Consider the following 10,979-nt stretch of genomic DNA (forward strand, 5'->3'; position numbering starts at 1 on the left):
TTTCTTAAAACGTCATCTCGTACAAACCTAAGTATGATTGATCACATTCATTAGGACTATATGGGATTTTGCAGGACACTATAAACATCAGATTGCTTGACTTCTAGGATTAAGCTTCTCGATTCGCTTGTTTCTTGATGAACCCAAGGATGAGTTGTGAACTTCCTAAAACCCTCTAGCATCATTGCCACCTCTTTCATAGTTGGTCTATTTTCTCCTACTAAGTGAAGGCATCTCCTTGTGAGCTCACGTACTGCTTGTAACTGCTCAACAGTCGCTTCGCGTAGTACTCTCGGTTCAACAATCTGAAGGAAACGGTTTTCTTTCACTGAATTGAGAAAGTGTGTTGCTAAATTTTTTTCCACATTAATTCTATCTGGAGAAAGGGGTTTTTGCCCAGTTATAAGTTCCGCAAGGACCACACCAAAGCTATACACATCACTCTTGTCAGTTAATTGGCTTGTGTGGAAGTATTGAGGATCCAAGTACCCAACTGTACCCTGAACAAGAGTAGTGACTTGATCATGATCTAAAGGGACCAATCTTGAAGCACCAAAATCTGATATTTTTGTGGTGTAATTTTCATCTAATAATATATTGGCAGACTTGACATCTCTATGTATGATAGGCATTGTAGCTTGTGAATGAAGGTATGCAAGTGCAGACGCAGCTTCAGCAGCAACTCTCAATCTATTCTCCCATGATAACCAACTCACTCCACCTGATCCATGATGAATGTGATAGAAAAGTGTGTTATTCGAGATGAACTCATAAACTAGTATTGGTACCTCCTCTTCCAAACAAAAGCCTAACAGCTTAACCACATTTCTATGGATGACTTGTGTAAGGATCAAGACTTCATTGATGAATTGCTCTGCTTGGGTCCCATCCACTAGTTTAGACTTCTTTATTGCAACAACACGTTCATCCTGCAAGATTCCTTTATACACTACAACATAACCACCACGCCCAACAATCCGCTCCTCGGAATAGTTATCAGTTGCTTTTCTGAGCTGTTGAGTACTAAATATTGTCACGTTATCACTAGCCCCGGGTGCCTTGAGCTTTTGTTTCAGAAACACACCACCATTTTGCTCAAAAAACTTTTCTCGTAGCTTGATTAGTTTCCTCTTCCTTATGCCTAAGCAAATCCCAGTTATCCCAGATAACATGGCCACGAAGCCAAACACCAGAGCTACATGTGAATAAATGGAAAAATTCTCCGGTTAATAGTTGTTATGTTAAACCGGAACTCCAAAGAACGAGACATATTACAAAAATAAAATAATCAGTCAAGGAAATATAAATATACAAATACAATGAGATGGGCGAGCTACAAATGGGCTATACAAAATACGAATGGGCTACAGGCCACTATATACACAAACAATAAAAGCATATGGTTAAAAGAAGCATTTGTTAATAAAGATAAAAGGACTCCTGATTGATTGGTTCCTAATTCAACCTTGCTGGGTCAAAAAAATTGGTTGCTATAGTTATATATTATGCTGTACATTATTATATGAAATAATACATAACACACATCATGTGAATTCGAAGTATACCTAAGCAAAATACCATAGCTGGGAATTTTGAATTTTTAGCAACAGGTCGACAGCCATCTACTGTTCTTGCATCACCAGTGTTTCCTGGCAAACATGTATAGTTGTAACTCCCTGAAGTATTATCGCAATGGCCATACACTACTAGAAAAAATGAGAATACCTACGAAAATTACCTACGGAAAAATTCCGTCGGAAATTACCTACGGAATGCATACGGAATTCCGACGGAAAATGTTGCCCTAAATTACTCACGATATTGTGACGGAACAGCTACAGAATACCGACGGATGTCACATCCGTCGGAAATCCGTCGGTAAATACCGACGGAATAGCTACGACACTGACAAAAAGACTAATTTGTATACTTTCTGTCACAAATCCGTCATTTATTAATTTTTTACTATTATTATTATTATTATTATTATTATTATTATTATTACCATTATTATTATTATTATTATTATTATTATTATTATTATTATGTATGAATGTATGCGTATGTATGTATATGTGTGTATATAAATGTATGTGTATGTGTGAATGTGTCTCTATGATCGTATGTGTGAATGTGTGTCTATTAATGTGTGGATGTATGTATGAATGTATGTCTATGAATGTATGTGTGTCCGTCGGTAATATGTAGGTAAGTGTCCGTCGTCGATATTCCGTCGCAATTTCTCGCCGTAGGTATTCCGTCGGTAATTTACCTACGGAATATGGCCGTCGGAATTCCGTCGGAAATCCGTCGCAATTCCGTCGCTAAGAATTACCCACGAGCAATTATGCTACGACACCCATTTCGTCACAATTCCGTAGCGTTTTTTCTAGTAGTGATAACAAGGGAAGTTGTTTTTATCGCCACACTCGTCAATGTCTGGAAAATATGTAAACACATTATATTCATTCATTGGCGATTAATTAAGTCGTTTTTCTCATCCCGCTAAACGTCTAATTGTGTTTAATTACACTTGCTTCTGTATTTGAAGAGGCCTTCAGTAATATTGACAGTCATTAGAAACTAGTGTCCACTAAGAGTATCACAATGTATAGTTGGCTCCAATCATAGTGATTCCAAGTTGGAGTTTAGTGGATATAGAGTTTAATGGACACTAAAATGGGATTTGAACACTCAACCTTGTGGCTGAAGTCACTAATCCAACTACACGTGATAAGGCTAGCCCACATGTCATTTGGTATATACAAGGGTTTTATGGAAATGATTTTGTTTTGAAATAGAAAATCTGACCTTGGCATCCTGGATCAAGATAAGGATTGCCCTCGTAACCTTTGTTGCAGCTGCAACGATACCCACCAATATCTGCATCACTACAGACGCTATTTCCCTTGCATTCAGTACTAGCCTGTGCGCAACTCCAGTTGCCTCCAATCACCCAATCGACCACCACCGGGACACTTGCAATTGTCCTATCATAAAACTCTGTAGCATTATACAAATCATGTGCACCACCAAACTGAAAGCTGTCTTCCTCACCAAGAAATGCTAAACCACAAGGATTGAACGACTGAACTGCTGTATGGTTATCAATGGTTAGGACTGTAGTTTGGTAAAATTTGAGACCCTTTGGTATTGCTGTCTGGCAACAGCCAATTCCGGAGCAGTACCCATCAGCAGGGACGTCATTTGCGTTGCTGCATGCTCCCAAACAGCCACTAGTGAACTCGGCTCCATTTGTTCCTCCGATCAAAGCAAAATCATCGCATCCAATGACAGTGAACTTGTTCTTCTGTGAAAAAGTGAAAGGGGTGGTCTCCAAGTTGGTCCACGCATCAAGTTCATCAGTTACATTCCCAGATGCGTTGTAGCACTTGTAAGCAACTCGATTGTAAATTCTCATCTCGGAATCTGATATGCTGTAGATTTCAATGTTTCCCGACCCTATAAAAAGCTTAGGGGGTTTATAAGTCAAGTTGCAGGTCAGTTCAAATGACTCGTCCAAGGAACAGCCTTTGCCTATGCCGAAAGGGTACTGAACTGTCAAGTTCCCGCACTGTGTAAGGCAGCCTGGCCTTGCTATGTTGCCCATGGTTATAGCGGTGGCACTTGCAAAATTGCCTTCAGACAAGGGCATCAAGGTCAAAACAAGGGTTAAAAGAAGAAGCACGTTTCTGTTTCTTGTTTTTGTGTATTCAAGTTTTATGCGAGTGTACGTTTTGATACGATTTATTATAGCATGTTATATAGAGCATGCATGCAAAGGAGTATGATCGAAGCTTCTTTGGAAATACACATTGGGTGAATAGTAATGGACTCTAATTGTAAAAACAGTACGAAATGGACTTCCTACTGTGAAACCATTTTTATTCTTTCTAGATTAAACCAAGAAAAGAGGTCTCCTTATTCCTTAATTATCACACAAATCGTGAAAAAAAAATCTTATTTTAAAACATGTTACGGAATTTCAACATTTTATTGTTTTTTTAAAACCTAAAGTTTGTTATTTAATATTTGTCCACTACGCATTGACCATATTTTTTGTTCAACACATTCAATTATTTATTTTATCATTACTAAAATATATATAGATAGTATAAAGGACTCCTATATCATAGTATAGTTGAAGGACATCATTGACCATTGATCACTAAAGGAGAGTGTCGTTATCATAGGAAACCACCAGTATCTTTCCATTAGTCGTAAAGGATCGATCACATCAAAATTCAACCCATACATGAATTGATTCTAATGATCTAATTCGAATAGATTAATTGATTAAGGCTGTAAATGATCATCTAGAACAAATTTTTATGCAGTCATAATGGTCATTACTCGGTAAACATACCATCGTTTAAAACATGCTTTTAAGGCTTTGGGGAGTGGGGGTCGTTGAGAGGCTCGGCAAGGTCGCCAAACCGCACCCCCTAGCTTGCACTAAGGGGCTCGCGAGGGAGAGTCGCCAAGGGTGTAGACAGAGGAGAGAGGAGAGAGAAAGTGGAGAGGTGTGTTCGGATTGGTGTTTGATATTTTTCTTTATTTTTATCTTCTTCTTTTTTCCAAAATCAAACCTATTAAATTAATACATTGCTACTCTCTATCTTTTTTTGTGCTAGACATGTTAAGATTATATGGTTTCAAAAAAACTAAAAAAACCTACGTGGCAATGTGTTAAGAGGATGTTTGGGATTTCATTTTGAATCTTAAAAATGATTTTTAGGCAAAAGGACTTATTGGTAAATGAGTTTTTTTAAAAGTATATGGATTAATTTTTATGGTGGAAAAAGTCAATAAGTTAATAAGTTGTATTTCAAAAATTATTTGTCTTAACTTATATATATTTTATGAGCTATTTGACTTTTACAACCCAAAAAGCTATAAAGAGTTTTGAAAAGTTAAAAATTCTAGTTTATTGAAATCTACTTTTTGAAGAGTCAATGAAAAGTTATTTTAAAAGTCCATTCATATTACCAAACACTTTTTTTTAACTTATATTGATTTTTCAAAAAGTCAAAAAGTCAATAAATTGTTTTTAAACGAAATCCCAAACACCATCTAAAAGTGTTACCACTTTCTTCCGTCTAAGAGGTACAAATTGTTACAAACTGGAAAACTTATTATGCCGTTCTTTATATCTACTTTAGTTAGGGGTGGCTATTGAAACAACCTTGGAAGCGATTTACTTTCAACTTTTCAAGGGTTTGAAGAAAACAATCATATTACATATATCTAAATCGAAAATTAAATTAAAATGTGGGTCCCAGTGAAGCCTTACACTATAGATCATGATCAAAATCGAGATTTTATAGAAGCTTTAATAACCAAATAATTTTCCACTTGTTGGGCATCCTATGGCATATCCAACAAAATTTCCAGATGCAATCTTAATTTGCATTAAAGATATATCAAACATTTGGTCACATAGACAAGTATAAACCCAACAATACATAAAACTAGCATATAGAAATATGATAACAATGCATAATAACAAGATCAATAAACCTATTAAAATAAGAAAACATAAAGTAAAAAAGTTAACACATGATGCATTGACATTCTACATGGTTCCACATGTGGAGAGATGGTATACATCTACATAAAAAAGAAACAAAAATTAGGGGTTACAAAACTAACAAGGGACAAAATGAAAGATATAAAAAACCGATCTTCAGTGAATATAAAGAAAAGGAGAGTAAAACTATATTAAAAATGAGCCAAAAGTGCATCAAAATAGGCTATTTGATGTAAATCATGACTTGGGTTGTGTTATGAAGTCAGACGGCCACATATCCCTTAAATAAAAAGTATACCCATTTCATTAGCTTCTAGCGATGCTACTCTAGGAATGTAGAAATATCTCAGTAAACCACGACATTGCAATGTGTAACAAATGAGAAAATTAGGTCATCGTTCACCGTTCTCATTCACCGTGAACCCCTTTTGTAATAGACCTAATATATTGCATTCCATCATTTTCATGCAAATAGGGTCTTCATACTTAGAATTGCATATGGAATACCCTTAGGAAAATGTCACTATATCCCAACCAACTATCAGGTTTTGTTTTAAAAGGTCCATAATATTATTTTTTTGTAGTTTAGAGGCACAAAGTCAAGTTTTACCTACTAAAAAGGGGCATTGACTTGTAATTGCCGATTTCTTTAATGTTTTGGCTTTTTCAATAAAAAGAAAATTTTAATTAAAATACATCTCACTCTGTCACTCACGTCCTCACCCACCACAAACTTATGTTCATCTTCAAGAACTCCCACCTTCCCCATTCCCAAGCATAAACCTTTACATGAGCGTTCGTCTCTCCGAGATTTCACCTTATTTTGATCAGGTTTCACTCTTTGCTCGGTATCTTTGGTTTAAATCTCTTATTCATTTCAATTTTCATGGATGTACAAGTCGGGGAAGTAGCACAACATCCCAACAAGGATGTTTATTTAGTTTCTTCTTCATTTCGATTTCCTTGGTTTGAATCTCTTCTTTCGAGTTCCAAAGATTGTTGTAGGAGTTGGGAGGTTTAACACCCAGTTTCCAAAACGGATCGGTTTAGGGCATCAAAGAGTTAAAGTCGTGGTTTTTGGGTAACACCGGGTGTCACAACGTGACCATAAAGAGGTCACGACATGACAAGTGAATAAATGAAAATGCAGATTTAACCGAGTTCATAGCGTGATACATAAGGTCTCACGACGTGAGAACTGCTGCAGCCTAAGCCCATGATTTTTTAGGGTATTCTTCGTATTTAAGCCCCTCTAAGTCATTGTTAGGGTTCATTACCATCCTCCTTTCTCCTCAAGCATAGGAAAAAAAACCCCTAACCCTAGCCTCTCCTTGTGAGTCTTGAGCTTTTGGTGGTGTTTTGGTAGCTTAAAGAGGAAGGTATCACCTTTGGAGCATAGATCCAGCCTGGAAGCTTCATTTGTATCTTCTATCAACATCTATGGACCTTTGTGAGTAACCAAGATTCAAGCTTTATGATTCTTTGTTGCTAGATCTAAGGTTTTATGCATGATTATCCATTGTTAGATGAGTTAGAGTGTTGAGACTCCATAAATTTAGCAACTTTGTGAGTCCTTAGAGTCCCTTAGTGATCATATGTGGTGGATCTGAAGTTTAGTTGATGTTTGAGCTCGTGCTTGAGTTTTTTGACACCCTTTTCTTCATAAATGCCCTAATTTGAGCTCAAGACTTGCATTGGACATGCAAGACCTTAAAGCATCGATTTTTATGGTTCTTGGGGTGTTAAGAAGCCTTCTAGAGGAGGTGGATTAGTGGCTTAATGGATTAAGGGGTTTTATTCATCAAAATGTCATTCAAACAGTTCTCACGACATGAAACTATGTCTGTCACATCTTGAGGATCGACGGTCGCGATTATTTTGTCTTTTAATGGCTTATGATGTGACCAATGTATGGTCATGTCGTGAGGGGCCGTTGAAAGTTGACTTTTATTGACCGTTGACTTTTTTTAACAGTTTGACTTTGGGTCAAACTTGAAGAATTTTGGTTTGTTGATTAAGATTCTTCCATGTTTTGGTGCTAGAGGGCTCGTGGCAGCAAGCAATGTAGAAAGGGAAGCACGTCGCAGTGTTTATGGGTTCTTTGTTCCAGGTAACTTTTCATCACTATACTCGTAGGTCAAAGGCACCAATGACGACCCACTATTTTTGGTTATGTATCCTTATGTATAGAATGTTGTTGCGTTGTAGTGAGCTGTTAGATATATTTATATCCTCATGTGTTAGGATGCATCAGTAGTGGTATGCTGGTTAGAGTACCAGTAGGCTGGTTATCATCTAGTGGAATGCCCTAAGGGCCATATGTAGCCATGTGGAATAACTTTAGAACTCTTGATCTATGCTTTCTTTCCCGTTCCTTGTTTTCTTGTGGCTCTAGAGTAGGATCACTTGTTTGGGTGGCTATCTCACCTCTAATTAATTATGGCTACGTATCCCATGAAGATTTTCTAGTAGCAGAGCAATTTGTTGTGATGGGTCTAGTAGGTGGTTGTGAGTCTTCTCATTACTTTACCAGTGTGGTATTTATGTATGTGACCAGCATCGTCTTTATTGTTGTTTGTTGTTATATCTTAATTGCATTGTTGATACTTTGGGATTGCTGATAATCCCCAAGGTTGCTGATAACCCCTGAACATGTTGTTAATCCACATGGGGTGTTGTTATCCCACTGGGATTGCTGATAATCCCCAGGGTTGCTGATAACCCATAACTGTTTATTATGCTGTGATGTATGGATATTTTGTTGGATTAGTGTCTAAGTCCATAACTATTTTGGTATGTACTTGACCCGATGGTGCATGGTCCTTTTGGGTTGCCTTCACCACAGCAACTTGATAGGAAGAATTATGGAGAGAGAGGATTAATTAAGATTTATTAATATATTATGAGAATAATATATTAAAGGAGAAATCATATTGTTTAATTAATATTAGTCAATAATTAATTAAGAATTAATTGTGTGGCTAAAAGAGATTAAATAAACTTAGGGGACTAGAACTGTCAATTGTGTGATAGTTAGATATTGGGCTAATGGACTCCATAGAGGATGGAGTGGACGATATCTATGGGGAAACCCATTAGAATTTGTCCAAGGCCTCTAAAGGAGGAGTTCATGGGTTGCTTAGGGCAAGCAGTCAAATTAGGCTTTCCTTGTTAGATAACCCTAATAGCCTCACTATTTAAGGACCCTTAGGGCACCAAAAACGTGGCCAACTGATTCCTTAGGGTTTCTAGACGTTTTTGAGTGCCTCTTCTCTTCTCCTTCTTCATCCTCTTGCTCTTGGTGTTTGTGAGCCATTAGAGGAGTGACATTTGTGACTCTAAGCTTTTAGAAGCCAATTACAAGAAGGAATAGATTGTTATTACTACATAACAATCAAAGGTAAGATCTAAACCCTATTCTTATGTTAATATTGATTATCACATGCTAGATCTAGGGTTTATGGCTTTGGATGATTATTGCATGTTCATTAGACAAACTAGATCCAAAGCTTTAGGGTTTGCATGTACACCATAGGAATGTTGTAGTGCTCATAACCCATCAGTGGTATCAGAGCCTAGGGCTGTTTGTTTATGAATTTTATGCTTATTTGATCGAAAATTGCTTAAAAATCGAAATTTTTTTTGGTTCTGACTGCGTGACTCGCCGAGTCACTTGGTGAACTCGCCTAGTCTGCTGTACTCGACGAGTCCAGGCCTGGACTCGACGAGTCAAAGGGTTTGGCAGCGTTTTTTCATGATTTTCTTGCTGTTTTGGCTTGGGATACTTACCATAAACGTTTTTAATTAGTAAAATCCAATTTTTATTGATTTTGGGTGAATATCCTTGCCAAAATAGTAGATAATTACCAATTAATCAAATATTTGTTGCCTTATAAGATAATGTTTAATTATTTTAGTTATTTGGTGAATTATCTTGCAAGTAATTGGACTAGGTCAAAATTAGATAACCATAATTAATTGTTAATTGCCTTATTTGAATTGTTGATCTAGAATGTTCTTGATAAAGTTTGGAAAAGTTTCAATTTTCACCCTTTAGATTTTATAGTTTAAATTTGAACTTTAAAAGCTTTTGTTTTGAAATTTAAATAGTTGAACCCTAATATTTTGAAATGTTTCAAAACTTGCCCTCAAGTTTTGGAATTTAAATTTTGATTAAAAGTTTAATTTTTGAAATTTTAAATTCTAAAACCCTAGTTTTGAAAAAGTTCAAATTACACCCTTATGGTTTTATTAAGTTAATTAAAGGTATAATTAAAAGAAAGTTAATAAATCCATAATAATATGGTTTATATTTAATTTAAATTAAAAGTGTAATTTATAAAATTAAACCACCTAGTATTTTAAAAGTGTGAAATACACCCTATACTATATATATAACAGTAAAAGTCTAATATTATATATGTATAACTTAAACTGCTAGTCTTACCGTTAGTAGGCCTCATTCACGAAGCTGGTCTATAAGGGGTGTTTAAGGAAATTGCCTATAAAATGGCGATTGAATGGGTATCCACTCTTACCCACCGCACTCTTGACTAGTGGAGGGTCGTTAGCCGAACGGGTAGGATAGGGCAAACCCTCTCCTCATTAAAAGTATAATGAATAAAGTAACTAAATGTTCTTACTAAATTCTCAAATCTTAGTTACTTTAGGAAAAAGTGAAATCGATGCAATTCCATGGAATTACACTTTGTACCCTTGTCGAGACAATTAGTGGAGCGTGTGTGGTTAACTGGCACACTAAGTTAGGTTTGGCATTGGTAGCGAAGGGTGACTCGATGTTTGTCATAGATCGGAGCGTGTGTGGTTAACCGACACGTCGATTAGGTGACTGTAACATTGAGGGCACCACGTACATTCGCATGGTTATTCACACCTTATTTGTGATCCTCGGCATCTCAGTCACAAATGAAGGGAATAATCGAGATTAAACATGACATTGAAAAGTTCAATGAATCTCAAAAGATCTAGGAGTTTCAATTCATTTAAAACTTAACCTTCTTTTCGTTTTTCATGATGGAAATTGGTAAATCGTCATTTACCTACCTTCAAATGTTCTGCGAGTTGGATTACGGCATCCCTCTTCCAATTTGTAGGATATTGTGTTGGGTCCTAGCCTTCATATCTCATTTGGGTGTTTTATTACGGACTCAATCAACTAAACTTGAATTTTCTCCCGTTTCATAGATGTCAAAGTCTTATAACTATGGTCTTCCTAAATCCGTTAGAAAAAAATTTCCACGTGAAGATGATGTTCCACGATTGTATTGTGGAAATGGAAATCATGCTTCATTTCCTCCACCTCCTCCAATAATTCTCCCCGACCCACGTGTTCGAAGACTTGAAAAGTTCAAGGTCACTCAAGCCCTATTGGCAAAAGATATGAAAATGGAAAGTCTATATGTGCTCATGTCTTAAATAAAAGGTTACA

At 36.4% G+C, this 10,979-nt stretch overlaps 1 protein-coding gene across 1 annotated transcript; it reads right to left on the minus strand.

Moving 5' to 3' along the window:
• On the minus strand, positions 1–3,655 carry LOC145138159 (wall-associated receptor kinase 2-like). Its single transcript, XM_079072290.1, has 4 exons — positions 2,812–3,655; positions 2,404–2,439; positions 1,566–1,706; positions 1–1,195 (listed from the first exon to the last, which is right to left on the minus strand). Exons 1-4 carry the CDS (start codon positions 3,653–3,655, stop codon positions 57–59), a joined length of 2,160 nt encoding a protein of 719 aa, XP_078928416.1. The 3' UTR covers positions 1–56.
• Between the last annotated feature and the right edge of the window lie 7,324 nt (positions 3,656–10,979).

Source organism: Lactuca virosa, chromosome 9 (assembly GCF_052849685.1).
Source record: "Lactuca virosa cultivar CGN04683 chromosome 9, Lactuca_virosa_CGN04683_v6, whole genome shotgun sequence".
Classification (NCBI taxonomy): Eukaryota; Viridiplantae; Streptophyta; class Magnoliopsida; order Asterales; family Asteraceae; genus Lactuca; species Lactuca virosa.

Excerpts from the sequence above, each read along its gene's own strand:
- LOC145138159 (XM_079072290.1), bottom strand. The coding sequence starts at position 3,655 with ATGCCCTTGTCTGAAGGCAATTTTGCAAGTGCCACCGCTATAACCATG. Across the intron at positions 1,707-2,403 it reads CGATAAAAACAACTTCCCTT|TAGTGTATGGCCATTGCGAT; the intron begins GTTATCACTACT and ends CATTTTTTCTAG. Across the intron at positions 1,196-1,565 it reads AGCTATGGTATTTTGCTTAG|CTCTGGTGTTTGGCTTCGTG; the intron begins GTATACTTCGAA and ends ATTCACATGTAG.